Source organism: Chlamydomonas reinhardtii, chromosome 7, assembly GCF_000002595.2.
Source record: "Chlamydomonas reinhardtii strain CC-503 cw92 mt+ chromosome 7, whole genome shotgun sequence".
In the NCBI taxonomy this organism is placed as follows: Eukaryota; Viridiplantae; Chlorophyta; class Chlorophyceae; order Chlamydomonadales; family Chlamydomonadaceae; genus Chlamydomonas; species Chlamydomonas reinhardtii.
This window is the reverse complement of record NC_057010.1, coordinates 4,504,690-4,519,370: the sequence shown is the minus strand read 5'-3', so window position 1 is coordinate 4,519,370 and position 14,681 is coordinate 4,504,690. Positions and strand designations below refer to the sequence as shown.

Below are 14,681 nucleotides of genomic sequence, written 5' to 3'. Positions count from 1 at the left end.
CCATCCATTGTCCATAAGGCAAGGGCGCAAAGCCCGTTGCTTGCGGCGCACAGGCCGGATCCCAACGGCACACACGCCCTTTCCCCAAGGGCACGCGGGCCCTGCGGCCTGGATAGGCAGACAGGAGAAGTACCGCGCCAAAAGCCCTGAGGTCTTGGGGAGGTGGGGGTGGCACGATGGAAGATGAAAGGTATTGCACAAAGCTGTGAACTGTAAAGCGACGGGTAGACACGAAGGCACGGCAAGCAGGACCGCGCATGGCAAGCAAGTAGCCCGCCCGCACAGCTGTGCATGCCCTTTTGCTTTCAGTGACTTGCCGAACGCCTTGTCCGCAACGCTTCGCGCGCCTTTGCTCCGCTTGAAAGCTCCGCTCTGCTCCGATTTGCTCCCGAATGCGGCCCCCGAACCAAAGCGTGGTCCAAAGCGCCAGAGAAGCGTCGAAGGGCATTCCCTTACGATCAGAGAGCGAGCGTGATCAAGCTAAGGGGTTCCATTGAGCAGGATCGCGCAACAAAGCGCTGCAACTCCGTCTGAGTGTATATTAAACGCTTATTCGGTCCAGACATGGTAAAGTATAGTTAGAACCAGGTATAGGATTGCAAAGAAAGTCCAGAAATGTAGGGAACGTTTAAGTGCGACACACTGAGGTCACCGTCCCGGCAGAGGGACGATCCGAAATACAGTACAGAAGCACAACGGCAGATAAGGCGCCGTGTGCTCCTGACGCGTACAAGACCCAGCTCGGTTCGGCCCCATGCACAGGCACGTACCCGAGCGTCCTGCGCCGTGCGTGACTCTAACGCAACACGGCAGTTACGTCGCAATAACTAGACTTATCTCCACTGCGCTGCGATAAGTCAGCGCATTGCCTTTCTGCTATCGCCGATCGGAGAGATCGCATGCGCTTTGCTGTTTGCGCTCGCACATATCCAAGTCTATATGTTTGCCTTGAAGAATATCGTCTACCGCAATTCCCGGAAATGCAAAGCCAATCGCGCTATCGAGCGCCGGGATCCTCCAACGCCTCTGATCTCTTCGCCTCTAGTCTTACGCCTTCCTTGTGTTTTTGCAAAGTTATGCGTTGCTACGGACACATTGAAAGGCGTATTATTTGCACAAGAACTCTAGTTACGTTCGGGTTTCCCGACGTAACTGCACATAAAACTGGAATAACCGTGAGGGCCCCCCTCCGGCGATCGATGCGACCGCAATGGCTACTGCCCCTCCCCCTTCGGGGGAAGGGGCAAGCCAACTGCTACACGTCGGCATGTGTGCTGGCCTCTGTCGAACGGCCCCATGCCGAGTTGACCATAGCGTGCGTGAGTGGTCAACGCGTCGCGGCGCACCCGCTGCTCGCGGGATACCGCACGCCAGGCGCCTACCACCGTTCCTGCAACAAAGTTATCACCCAGCGCACCCCCAAGTGCAACCCAACGTCCCAACCAACAGCGCGCTGCCATCTGGTTGCAAGCCGCCCGTGCCTCGGCACCCACAGCGCCTGCCGCCTTAACGCCGCCCCTCCAGCCTTCTGCCCCTGCTGCTGCGACCACGACGCGAACACCGGGCAGAGGCCCTGCCAGCACCACCGGTCGGCGCACGCCCCAATCGGCGATGCCCGTGGCGCTGAAGTGCAGGCTGTGCAGGGCGGGGCAGCCGTACGCCACGTGCAGCAGACCCGCGTCCGTCATGTGCGTGCTCTCAGCTGACAGATCACAGATGAATTGCAGGTGTCCGAGTTGGACTCGAAACCACGTAAATGCTCAGTTAGGTTTGCCCAAGGCTATGACACAAACACCGAACATCACGAGTACGGATGTCACACACGGCTCATCACGAGTACGGAAGGTATCAGGAACTGGCCCGGCACTGCCACCGTCATCCAACCACCAAACCGGCTGTGCGGCTGTGCCACCCGCCCCCCCCAACAACAAGGAGCTCGCCACCGCCTACCTTGCGCAGGTGACCCGGTGGATCGCCAGTGGCCAGGGATGCCACCCTCCTCCTTAACCCGAAACAACTTGCAGCAGCCATAGCACGCCCTTACTAACGGCCTTTCTTGTTCAACTCACCTGATGGCATGCTCGTGAACTTGATCCTCGACAACGCATCCTCATGCTGCTTGTCCCATATTACAACGACAAAACATGCCACCATCCAGCTGTTACCGCAAACAACACCTCCTGCAAGCTTGACCTTGTCGTCCACTTCCGCACTCCCATCCCTACCGCCAAACCACCCCGCCCTCCTGCACACCCATCCACCGGGGCCCCACCTCTTGCCGTGGCACCAAAGACTGGCGGTGTAGAGCGAGATGATGCCATGTGAGTGCATGCCGTGATAGGCCGAATGCGTCGGCAACAGTGCACCGTCCCTCATTCATAAGCTGATGTTCCAAGCCCGTCCGCAGTCCGCACATGTAGCCATCGCGTTCAGCCGTGCACTGGTAAGTCAGTCATGCATTTGGTGCGCCTCCCAGTCCTGTACCTACCGTATCTACCGCCGCATCACGGCCTCCAGTTGTCCGTCAGCCCTCTCCTCCTCGCCCACGCCCCTGCATTCTACTGCACTGCGCCTGCACCTGCGACAATGGCCGAAACTCTAATGACATACAGTCGTGCAACTACAAAAACCGCGAAGTTCAGACCGTCAGCTTAGCATTCTCGGCGGGCACATAAACATGTTGGGGACAGTCAAATTGCTCTGCCACATACGGGTGCCACATGCCTAGAACGCGCCCAAACCCGAACAACACTGCAGCCTGTACCCCACCCTGTTACCCCGCCGCCGCTCATGATGCCCCTACTCCTGCCCAAAACCTTGATACGGTATCAAGCCTCAAAGGAGCGAGGAGGCTAGCCTTGGCGAAGTAAGATTAGCATCGCAGGTCTGGCACTCATACATTCGGTGTGGAGTCCGCTCTGTAATCCCGGCCGATGAAGGCGCGGACCACCCGCGTCAGCGGTCATCAACCGTAATGCGCTAATGCAAAGCAGAGCCAATTGGGCTTTTTAAGCGCTTCTTGCTGCACGCTCGGCGTGGCAAACGACCCAAGAGTCCACGCCATGCATCGCACTCTCACTCTCATACAAACCGCAAAACGCCGCATTTGAAGCGCAGTCTTCGGGTCCATACTGCTGTTGCACTTCGTCAGTTCATGCCTTCTTCAGCGCTGCCTTCGCTGTCCCTGCTGACCCTGCCGCCGCCGCGGCGGCTCCACTGCAGGTGCCAGAGTGCCGCTCACGCCAGTCCACAAGCTGGCAAGCGCCGCAGCAATACGTGGCAGCACGGCACCGCACACACGTCTTGCCGCCGCGGGGCGCAACCAACACGCTGGGGCCGTCCAGCGAGCAGCAGCGCGGGTTGTAGCACAGCTTGTGCTCAAATACCGGCCCATCGCTGCTGCTGCCCTGCCCACTACTGCTCCTGCTACTGCTCCCGCTGCTGCCACCGCCGCCGCAGGCTACTGAGGGCTCGCCCGTAGCAGTAGCTGCCGCTGCAGCCGCCGCCTCTGCGACCATCAGGTCATGCAGCCCCGCCTGTGCCTGGCCTTGAGACAACAGCCACGGGTACCGCGGCCGCACGGCGCCAACCCACTTCGCCCTCAACCTATCCGCCGTGGCGCTAGCGTGCGACGCGCCGCCCTCCATGCTGGCAGGCCCTTGCACCCCCATGCCGCTTCCGCCGGCGCCGGCACTGCCGCACTCAATCATCATTTCCCCTCTCAAACCCTTAGCTACTGCGTCCAGGTAATCCACCATGTCCTGCCGCCCGTGCACCGCTGCCAGCTGCTGCATCGGCAGCGGCGTCAAGCACTGCAGCACTAGCTCGGGCGGTGGCGCCTGCCGCTGCTGTGCTGTGCTGTCGCCAAGGCTGCTCGTGCTGCTGCCCTTCCCGCCCTCCGCCGCCTGCCCAGCCTGCTGCTTTCCATCCGTCCGCTGATGCTGTTGTTCGGCCGCCCGTATCGCCCACGCACGTATCGTGACACGCGCCGCCCCCGCAAAGCGTGTCCAATAGGATTGCAACAGGTCCAACACGGCTGCCTGCTGCCACTGTTCACAGTGCTCAAGCAGCAGCGGCCTTACGGCGTCTGTTGCCAGCACGTCCATAATATTGTGCATGCTCTTCGCAAGCTGGCCAGTCTGCGTCACGCCCTCCCACCACGCCGCGTCCTGTCGTCGGTTGTGTGAGCCAGCGCCCTCGTCGGCTTCAGCTGGCGGGCGCTCCTCGCGCCAGAGCACATCCATCACCAGGTGCCCCACCAGGAGCGCCTGCGACAGCCAGCCCTCGGCGCCCGCCTCACTACTCCACAAGGCATCCTCCGTTGCCTTTGCCAGCATGGGCAGCCACTGGTACACCGCGAAGCTCGTGAGCAGCTGCTGCTGCCGGTACGCTGTGGAGCCGGCAGCTGGCAGGCCGCCCGCCGCCGCCATCCAGGCGATGGAGCACGTGGAGGGCTCGACACTGCCGTCCTTCGAATCCACTACCTGCTCCAGCACCGAGTTGAGGTGCAGTGGGGTGGAAATTGCGGCTGTGGCCGTAGCATCGATAGCTGCTGCCTGCTGCTCCTCCCGCTGCTGCTGCTGCTGTGCGCCCTCGCCCAGCGCCCGCACGTCCACGACCTGCTCCAGCATTGCGGACAGGTAGGCACACAGGTAGCCGCCGGCGCCGCACCTTGCCGTTGTTTGCATGCCAGGCTGGGAGGCACGGCTTATCACGTCCAGTGACGTGTCCTTCTCCTGCAGCAGCCGAGCTGCTGCGCCCAGCGTGGCAATCAGCGACACCGCCTGCTGCACGGGACCGCGAGCCAGCACCGCGGGCCACACGCCCGAGTAGCGCAGCACGCAGTTTACGACGTACAGCAGCTTGCTCACGCTGTTGGACTGCCGCCAGGCCTGTGGCGCGCGAAGGCACCGTTCCATAACTGACAGCAGCCCCGCGTCCAGCGCGCAGCGGAGGCTGTAGCTGGGGTCCCTCTCACGCGCCAGGCTGGCTGCTGCCTTCGCTGCTGTCGCCGCCTCCGCGTCCTGCACCTCCGCCGCTTCCGGCGGCCAGTCCACACTCGCCGCAGCCACGGAAGCTGCATCCGTCACCCCAACAGCCCACGCGACCGGCGGCGGCGCATTCAACTGCAGCCGCAGCAGCTCCCCTGCGTCCTGCGCAAGCCCGTACCCCTCAATGAGCATGGACGGCTCCTGCGCCAGCAGCTGCCACCAACTCGGCAGCAGCACCGCCGCCTGCCGCGGCCGCAGCTCCGTCAGCAGCCGGGTCATTACCGTGGCGACTGCGCACAGGTTGCACGTGTAAGTGGCGCGGTCACAGGCCAGGCAGTGCCATAATGCCTTAAGCAGCCCGTACGCGTTTACGGCGCTGTACGAAGCTGGTGCTGGTGCTGCAGCCGGCCCCTCCGCTGCTGCTGACCCCGCTGCTGATGGCCCCGCCGATGGTCGCTGCGGCTGTGGCTGCCTGTGCGGCAGGCGGTCGTAGCCCACGGGCGGCTGGGCGATGGCCAGGTCGCAGGGGCCGCTGACCGTCACCTGCAGGACCATAGGCAGTGCCTGCAAGGCGGCGAGCAAATGGCGAGCTAATGTCAACGCTAAGTTCCTGTAATGCCAACACTAGATTGTATACCGGAGAGCCCCGCCGGGAGCATTGCAGTTCATGCACTTATATCCCCGTCAAGCTCCCCGTCAACTAACGCAGCAGCCCATCTTGCGCATCGGCGGTCGAGTACCGTATACGTACCAGGGTCGCTGTGCGCACCATATCCTGGCTTGACACAGTGGCCTGCGGCGGCAGCTGCAGCGGCCGTATCAGCTCCGACGGCAGCCCGTGCCACAGCTGCGACGCAGTTGGTACCAAGCCCTGCTGAGCGCTGTCGTCCGCTGCCCGCTGCCGTACGGTAATGGCCGCACACAGGCCCGCCCATCCCGTGCAGAGCTGCACGCAGCGGCTGGCCAGCAGCGGCCGCAGCTGCTCCAGCAGTTGTAGCTGCCTCGAATTCTGCGACACCTCCACAGATGCGTCCCGTTCGCGGGGTCGTGGGCACAGCGCGGTAGTGCGCAGGTCTGTGCCCACCAGGCACGAAAGCGCGTGGGCAAATGTGGTTGCTACGCCCGACACGGTTATCCAGCTCTCAGGTGGAAGCCCCGTTCCCGAAGCTGCAGCCGCCCCTGAAGTTCCTTCGCTGGATGCGGGCTGAATGGCCTGGGCGGCGCTTAGCAGCGCCCGCGCGGCGTGCTCGAGCAGCTGCGTGTGCGCCAGCGCCGTCACCAGCTCGTGCTTGAGGCCAGCATCCCGGCTGTTGTTCACAAATCGGGCAATCGTGGAGAGGTTCTGGAGGACACGCCATACCAGATCCCGCTTGATTGCATCCGGTGGCCGGAGGCTGCGGCGGGCGGCGGCCCCGCGGGTGGGCGCGAGCGTCCGTACACACAGCCTCGCGTGCACGGCGAGCGTGTCCGCCCTCAGCAGGGCTCGGACCAACCGGTCCTGCCTGCCGTAAGCTTGGTCGCCCGGCTGGCTGCTGAGCAGTTCTCCTAGATTAGTTGCGGTCGCTACAAAAGCGACGTAAGCCGAGTCGTTCAGAACGTCAACGGCAAGCGCACGCGCGGCCCAGGCATGCGCAGCCACGATGCCGCTCAAAATCCCGGTATTGCTGATAATGTTCATGTCAGCTTCAAGGAGTGCATCGCCCAGGTCCTTTGCACGGGCAACATCTGCTGCCTCGTCCTCGCGCAGGCCAGCAAAGTATTGCAGACCTTGCTTGATGCGGCTCTCGAGAGTTGCAGGGACTCGAGCCCGTCTAGGTGGCATGTTCTATGACAACCAGGATTATCATGAGGGTGCGTATGCAGCGTAGAAAAAATTGACGACTTCAGGAAAGTTACAGTATACGCAGCTTCACTAGCACTGCTAGCAACTACTCTTCTAAGCGGAAAGCTTGAGCTCACGTCAACAGTGCAACCTATTAATAAAGTCCAAACTGCTACACGTCGGCATGTGATGGAACATGGCAAGGGGCAGGAAAGCGTAGTCCCGATGTGTGTGGCTCCCACCCGTGCCCACATAAATGCGTAGCAAGAAGGGACAAGGCATTGGTGCGTCGTTCGCGCGCTGTTACTGTACCGACGGTAGCTGGCAGGTTGTGTCGATGTTTTGCTGACGCGCATTCCTCACGCTCCGGGCGCCCGGCCAAGGCGATAGCACCACACAGACTCAATGCGACGCCACACCGCGCGGATAGCATAGCCGATGCGCACCTGCAGGCAGTCGACCGGCGTCCACGGATGAGCTGTGTAGACGAGCACTAGCGTAATGCAACGGCGTGCAGCAAAACAATGGCCGGGCGACAGTGTGACAAACAGGGGCAGGAACAAGGCGAAGCAAAGCAGAAGAGGGGCCCGAATGTGTACGACAATTGTGGCGGGCAGGCCGAATGCGGTGCAACACGCCAACAACACAACCGGAGGTGAGGAAGCGTTGCTGATGGTGAGGATAGGTGCTGCGACGTTCGGTAGGGGAGCTGTGGCCGCGCACTAGTTGGGAGGAAGTTTCCGAGGCGTTGTTTCCGAGGCCTTGTTTGTGGCTGATGTTTGTGGCTGATAAAGAAAGAAGCAGAGTTTCGGCTGTGAGCGGCTGGCGAGGAGAGGCGGGGGCTGTTGCGTTTTGGAAGGCGGGCGGAAGGTCGCACACGCTGGGAGTCGGGCAGGCTGTAGATTTTGCTGAAAGCTGCGTTTTGAGAAGGGAGCCGAAGGGACAGCTGGGGTGGGACAGTTGGTGTGGGACAGCTGGAAGGGACAACTGGAAGGGACTACTGGAAGGGACAGCTGGGAGGGGACAGCGGATACACGTCGGCATGTGTGCTGGCCTCTGTCGAACGGCCCCATGCCGAGTTGACCATAGCGTGCGCAGCCAGGCTGAGTGGTCAACGCGTCGCGGCGCACCCGCTGCTCGCGGGATACCGCACGCCAGGCGCCTACCACCGTTCCTGCAACAAAGTTATCACCCAGCGCACCCCCAAGTGCAACCCAACGTCCCAACCAACAGCGCGCTGCCATCTGGTTGCAAGCCGCCCGTGCCTCGGCACCCACAGCGCCTGCCGCCTTAACGCCGCCCCTCCAGCCTTCTGCCCCTGCTGCTGCGACCACGACGCGAACACCGGGCAGAGGCCCTGCCAGCACCACCGGTCGGCGCACGCCCCAATCGGCGATGCCCGTGGCGCTGAAGCGCAGGCTGTGCAGGGCGGGGCAGCCGTACGCCACGTGCAGCAGACCCGCGTCCGTCATGTGCGTGCTCTCAGCTGACAGATCACAGATGAATTGCAGGTGTCCGAGTTGGACTCGAAACCACGTAAATGCTCAGTTAGGTTTGCCCAAGGCTATGACACAAACACCGAACATCACGAGTACGGATGTCACACACGGCTCATCACGAGTACGGAAGGTATCAGGAACTGGCCCGGCACTGCCACCGTCATCCAACCACCAAACCGGCTGTGCGGCTGTGCCACCCGCCCCCCCCCAACAACAAGGAGCTCGCCACCGCCTACCTTGCGCAGGTGACCCGGTGGATCGCCAGTGGCCAGGGATGCCACCCTCCTCCTTAACCCGAAACAACTTGCAGCAGCCATAGCACGCCCTTACTAACGGCCTTTCTTGTTCAACTCACCTGATGGCATGCTCGTGAACTTGATCCTCGACAACGCATCCTCATGCTGCTTGTCCCATATTACAACGACAAAACATGCCACCATCCAGCTGTTACCGCAAACAACACCTCCTGCAAGCTTGACCTTGTCGTCCACTTCCGCACTCCCATCCCTACCGCCAAACCACCCCGCCCTCCTGCACACCCATCCACCGGGGCCCCACCTCTTGCCGTGGCACCAAAGACTGGCGGTGTAGAGCGAGATGATGCCATGTGAGTGCATGCCGTGATAGGCCGAATGCGTCGGCAACAGTGCACCGTCCCTCATTCATAAGCTGATGTTCCAAGCCCGTCCGCAGTCCGCACATGTAGCCATCGCGTTCAGCCGTGCACTGGTAAGTCAGTCATGCATTTGGTGCGCCTCCCAGTCCTGTACCTACCGTATCTACCGCCGCATCACGGCCTCCAGTTGTCCGTCAGCCCTCTCCTCCTCGCCCACGCCCCTGCATTCTACTGCACTGCGCCTGCACCTGCGACAATGGCCGAAACTCTAATGACATACAGTCGTGCAACTACAAAAACCGCGAAGTTCAGACCGTCAGCTTAGCATTCTCGGCGGGCACATAAACATGTTGGGGACAGTCAAATTGCTCTGCCACATACGGGTGCCACATGCCTAGAACGCGCCCAAACCCGAACAACACTGCAGCCTGTACCCCACCCTGTTACCCCGCCGCCGCTCATGATGCCCCTACTCCTGCCCAAAACCTTGATACGGTATCAAGCCTCAAAGGAGCGAGGAGGCTAGCCTTGGCGAAGTAAGATTAGCATCGCAGGTCTGGCACTCATACATTCGGTGTGGAGTCCGCTCTGTAATCCCGGCCGATGAAGGCGCGGACCACCCGCGTCAGCGGTCATCAACCGTAATGCGCTAATGCAAAGCAGAGCCAATTGGGCTTTTTGAGCGCTTCTTGCTGCACGCTCGGCGTGGCAAACGACCCAAGAGTCCACGCCATGCATCGCACTCTCACTCTCATACAAACCGCAAAACGCCGCATTTGAAGCGCAGTCTTCGGGTCCATACTGCTGTTGCACTTCGTCAGTTCATGCCTTCTTCAGCGCTGCCTTCGCTGTCCCTGCTGACCCTGCCGCCGCCGCGGCGGCTCCACTGCAGGTGCCAGAGTGCCGCTCACGCCAGTCCACAAGCTGGCAAGCGCCGCAGCAATACGTGGCAGCACGGCACCGCACACACGTCTTGCCGCCGCGGGGCGCAACCAACGCGCTGGGGCCGTCCAGCGAGCAGCAGCGCGGGTTGTAGCACAGCTTGTGCTCAAATACCGGCCCATCGCTGCTGCTGCCCTGCCCACTACTGCTCCTGCTACTGCTCCCGCTGCTGCCACCGCCGCCGCAGGCTACTGAGGGCTCGCCCGTAGCATTCATGCCTTCTTCAGCGCTGCCTTCGCTGTCCCTGCTGACCCTGCCGCCGCCGCGGCGGCTCCACTGCAGGTGCCAGAGTGCCGCTCACGCCAGTCCACAAGCTGGCAAGCGCCGCAGCAATACGTGGCAGCACGGCACCGCACACACGTCTTGCCGCCGCGGGGCGCAACCAACGCGCTGGGGCCGTCCAGCGAGCAGCAGCGCGGGTTGTAGCACAGCTTGTGCTCAAATACCGGCCCATCGCTGCTGCTGCCCTGCCCACTACTGCTCCTGCTACTGCTCCCGCTGCTGCCACCGCCGCCGCAGGCTACTGAGGGCTCGCCCGTAGCAGTAGCTGCCGCTGCAGCCGCCGCCTCTGCGACCATCAGGTCATGCAGCCCCGCCTGTGCCTGGCCTTGAGACAACAGCCACGGGTACCGCGGCCGCACGGCGCCAACCCACTTCGCCCTCAACCTATCCGCCGTGGCGCTAGCGTGCGACGCGCCGCCCTCCATGCTGGCAGGCCCTTGCACCCCCATGCCGCTTCCGCCGGCGCCGGCACTGCCGCACTCAATCATCATTTCCCCTCTCAAACCCTTAGCTACTGCGTCCAGGTAATCCACCATGTCCTGCCGCCCGTGCACCGCTGCCAGCTGCTGCATCGGCAGCGGCGTCAAGCACTGCAGCACTAGCTCGGGCGGTGGCGCCTGCCGCTGCTGTGCTGTGCTGTCGCCAAGGCTGCTCGTGCTGCTGCCCTTCCCGCCCTCCGCCGCCTGCCCAGCCTGCTGCTTTCCATCCGTCCGCTGATGCTGTTGTTCGGCCGCCCGTATCGCCCACGCACGTATCGTGACACGCGCCGCCCCCGCAAAGCGTGTCCAATAGGATTGCAACAGGTCCAACACGGCTGCCTGCTGCCACTGTTCACAGTGCTCAAGCAGCAGCGGCCTTACGGCGTCTGTTGCCAGCACGTCCATAATATTGTGCATGCTCTTCGCAAGCTGGCCAGTCTGCGTCACGCCCTCCCACCACGCCGCGTCCTGTCGTCGGTTGCGTGAGCCAGCGCCCTCGTCGGCTTCAGCTGGCGGGCGCTCCTCGCGCCAGAGCACATCCATCACCAGGTGCCCCACCAGGAGCGCCTGCGACAGCCAGCCCTCGGCGCCCGCCTCACTACTCCACAAGGCATCCTCCGTTGCCTTTGCCAGCATGGGCAGCCACTGGTACACCGCGAAGCTCGTGAGCAGCTGCTGCTGCCGGTACGCTGTGGAGCCGGCAGCTGGCAGGCCGCCCGCCGCCGCCATCCAGGCGATGGAGCACGTGGAGGGCTCGACACTGCCGTCCTTCGAATCCACTACCTGCTCCAGCACCGAGTTGAGGTGCAGTGGGGTGGAAATTGCGGCTGTGGCCGTAGCATCGATAGCTGCTGCCTGCTGCTCCTCCCGCTGCTGCTGCTGCTGTGCGCCCTCGCCCAGCGCCCGCACGTCCACGACCTGCTCCAGCATTGCGGACAGGTAGGCACACAGGTAGCCGCCGGCGCCGCACCTTGCCGTTGTTTGCATGCCAGGCTGGGAGGCACGGCTTATCACGTCCAGTGACGTGTCCTTCTCCTGCAGCAGCCGAGCTGCTGCGCCCAGCGTGGCAATCAGCGACACCGCCTGCTGCACGGGACCGCGAGCCAGCACCGCGGGCCACACGCCCGAGTAGCGCAGCACGCAGTTTACGACGTACAGCAGCTTGCTCACGCTGTTGGATTGCCGCCAGGCCTGTGGCGCGCGAAGGCACCGTTCCATAACTGACAGCAGCCCCGCGTCCAGCGCGCAGCGGAGGCTGTAGCTGGGGTCCCTCTCACGCGCCAGGCTGGCTGCTGCCTTCGCTGCTGTCGCCGCCTCCGCGTCCTGCACCTCCGCCGCTTCCGGCGGCCAGTCCACACTCGCCGCAGCCACGGAAGCTGCATCCGTCACCCCAACAGCCCACGCGACCGGCGGCGGCGCATTCAACTGCAGCCGCAGCAGCTCCCCTGCGTCCTGCGCAAGCCCGTACCCCTCAATGAGCATGGACGGCTCCTGCGCCAGCAGCTGCCACCAACTCGGCAGCAGCACCGCCGCCTGCCGCGGCCGCAGCTCCGTCAGCAGCCGGGTCATTACCGTGGCGACTGCGCACAGGTTGCACGTGTAAGTGGCGCGGTCACAGGCCAGGCAGTGCCATAATGCCTTAAGCAGCCCGTACGCGTTTACGGCGCTGTACGAAGCTGGTGCTGGTGCTGCAGCCGGCCCCTCCGCTGCTGCTGACCCCGCTGCTGATGGCCCCGCCGATGGTCGCTGCGGCTGTGGCTGCCTGTGCGGCAGGCGGTCGTAGCCCACGGGCGGCTGGGCGATGGCCAGGTCGCAGGGGCCGCTGACCGTCACCTGCAGGACCATAGGCAGTGCCTGCAAGGCGGCGAGCAAATGGCGAGCTAATGTCAACGCTAAGTTCCTGTAATGCCAACACTAGATTGTATACCGGAGAGCCCCGCCGGGAGCATTGCAGTTCATGCACTTATATCCCCGTCAAGCTCCCCGTCAACTAACGCAGCAGCCCATCTTGCGCATCGGCGGTCGAGTACCGTATACGTACCAGGGTCGCTGTGCGCACCATATCCTGGCTTGACACAGTGGCCTGCGGCGGCAGCTGCAGCGGCCGTATCAGCTCCGACGGCAGCCCGTGCCACAGCTGCGACGCAGTTGGTACCAAGCCCTGCTGAGCGCTGTCGTCCGCTGCCCGCTGCCGTACGGTAATGGCCGCACACAGGCCCGCCCATCCCGTGCAGAGCTGCACGCAGCGGCTGGCCAGCAGCGGCCGCAGCTGCTCCAGCAGTTGTAGCTGCCTCGAATTCTGCGACACCTCCACAGATGCGTCCCGTTCGCGGGGTCGTGGGCACAGCGCGGTAGTGCGCAGGTCTGTGCCCACCAGGCACGAAAGCGCGTGGGCAAATGTGGTTGCTACGCCCGACACGGTTATCCAGCTCTCAGGTGGAAGCCCCGTTCCCGAAGCTGCAGCCGCCCCTGAAGTTCCTTCGCTGGATGCGGGCTGAATGGCCTGGGCGGCGCTTAGCAGCGCCCGCGCGGCGTGCTCGAGCAGCTGCGTGTGCGCCAGCGCCGTCACCAGCTCGTGCTTGAGGCCAGCATCCCGGCTGTTGTTCACAAATCGGGCAATCGTGGAGAGGTTCTGGAGGACACGCCATACCAGATCCCGCTTGATTGCATCCGGTGGCCGGAGGCTGCGGCGGGCGGCGGCCCCGCGGGTGGGCGCGAGCGTCCGTACACAGCCTCGCGTGCACGGCGAGCGTGTCCGCCCTCAGCAGGGCTCGGACCAACCGGTCCTGCCTGCCGTAAGCTTGGTCGCCCGGCTGGCTGCTGAGCAGTTCTCCTAGATTAGTTGCGGTCGCTACAAAAGCGACGTAAGCCGAGTCGTTCAGAACGTCAACGGCAAGCGCACGCGCGGCCCAGGCATGCGCAGCCACGATGCCGCTCAAAATCCCGGTATTGCTGATAATGTTCATGTCAGCTTCAAGGAGTGCATCGCCCAGGTCCTTTGCACGGGCAACATCTGCTGCCTCGTCCTCGCGCAGGCCAGCAAAGTATTGCAGACCTTGCTTGATGCGGCTCTCGAGAGTTGCAGGGACTCGAGCCCGTCTAGGTGGCATGTTCTATGACAACCAGGATTATCATGAGGGTGCGTATGCAGCGTAGAAAAAATTGACGACTTCAGGAAAGTTACAGTATACGCAGCTTCACTAGCACTGCTAGCAACTACTCTTCTAAGCGGAAAGCTTGAGCTCACGTCAACAGTGCAACCTATTATAGCGGTTTTCAGAACAAACTTCCGATGGCAATCGGAGTCGCCGGGGCTTACTCGATCCTACTTGGCTTACTCGGCTTACTCGTGTCGGGGGCCTAGAATGCTCCCTTCTCACGTCTGTCAAGCCTACAACTATATTGTTATCAAACTAATAACACCCAGCTTATTTTGGGGGGCCGGGGGCGCGCGCATGCGCAAGTCGCGATGGCGCAGTCGCTGGTTCTGATGAATGCCACTGGATTTCCCGGCTCCCAAAGTTGCAATCGTTTTCATCTTGCAAATTAGGAGTTTATTGCGCCACTGCACGGACTATAGGGCGGTATAGACAATCGCGCCAAGTAAGCCAAGTAAGCTAAGTAAGAGAAGTAAGATCGAGTAAGCCCCGGCGACTTCAATACCGAGGAGGAAGTTTGTTCTGAAAACAGCCATAATAAAGTCCAAACTGCTACACGTCGGCATGTGTGCTGGCCTCTGTCGAACGGCCCCATGCCGAGTTGACCATAGCGTGCGCAGCCAGGCTCTTGCATTCGCATTCACTCGCAAGCACTTCGTTTTTGAGTGGTCAACGCGTCGCGGCGCACCCGCTGCTCGCGGGATACCGCACGCCAGGCGCCTACCACCGTTCCTGCAACAAAGTTATCACCCAGCGCACCCCCAAGTGCAACCCAACGTCCCAACCAACAGCGCGCTGCCATCTGGTTGCAAGCCGCCCGTGCCTCGGCACCCACAGCGCCTGCCGCCTTAACGCCGCCCCTCCAGCCTTCTGCCCCTGCTGCTGCGACCAC

At 62.6% G+C, this 14,681-nt stretch overlaps 2 protein-coding genes across 2 annotated transcripts; both read right to left on the bottom strand.

The window, feature by feature from the left end:
* Nucleotides 1-304: 304 nt before the first annotated feature.
* Nucleotides 305-6,836, bottom strand: CHLRE_07g343567v5 (uncharacterized protein). Its single transcript, XM_043064403.1, has 3 exons — nt 5,743-6,836; nt 4,083-5,555; nt 305-3,941 (listed from the first exon to the last, which is right to left on the bottom strand). The coding sequence occupies exons 1-3, from the start codon at nt 6,667-6,669 to the stop codon at nt 3,153-3,155; spliced, it is 3,189 nt and encodes a 1,062-aa protein (XP_042922971.1). The 5' UTR covers nt 6,670-6,836; the 3' UTR covers nt 305-3,152.
* A 1,048-nt stretch (nt 6,837-7,884) lies between these two features.
* On the bottom strand, nt 7,885-14,296 carry CHLRE_07g343534v5 (uncharacterized protein). Its single transcript, XM_043064402.1, has 3 exons — nt 13,338-14,296; nt 12,673-13,228; nt 7,885-12,485 (listed from the first exon to the last, which is right to left on the bottom strand). Exons 1-3 carry the CDS (start codon nt 13,595-13,597, stop codon nt 10,083-10,085), a joined length of 3,219 nt encoding a protein of 1,072 aa, XP_042922970.1. The 5' UTR covers nt 13,598-14,296; the 3' UTR covers nt 7,885-10,082.
* Between the last annotated feature and the right edge of the window lie 385 nt (nt 14,297-14,681).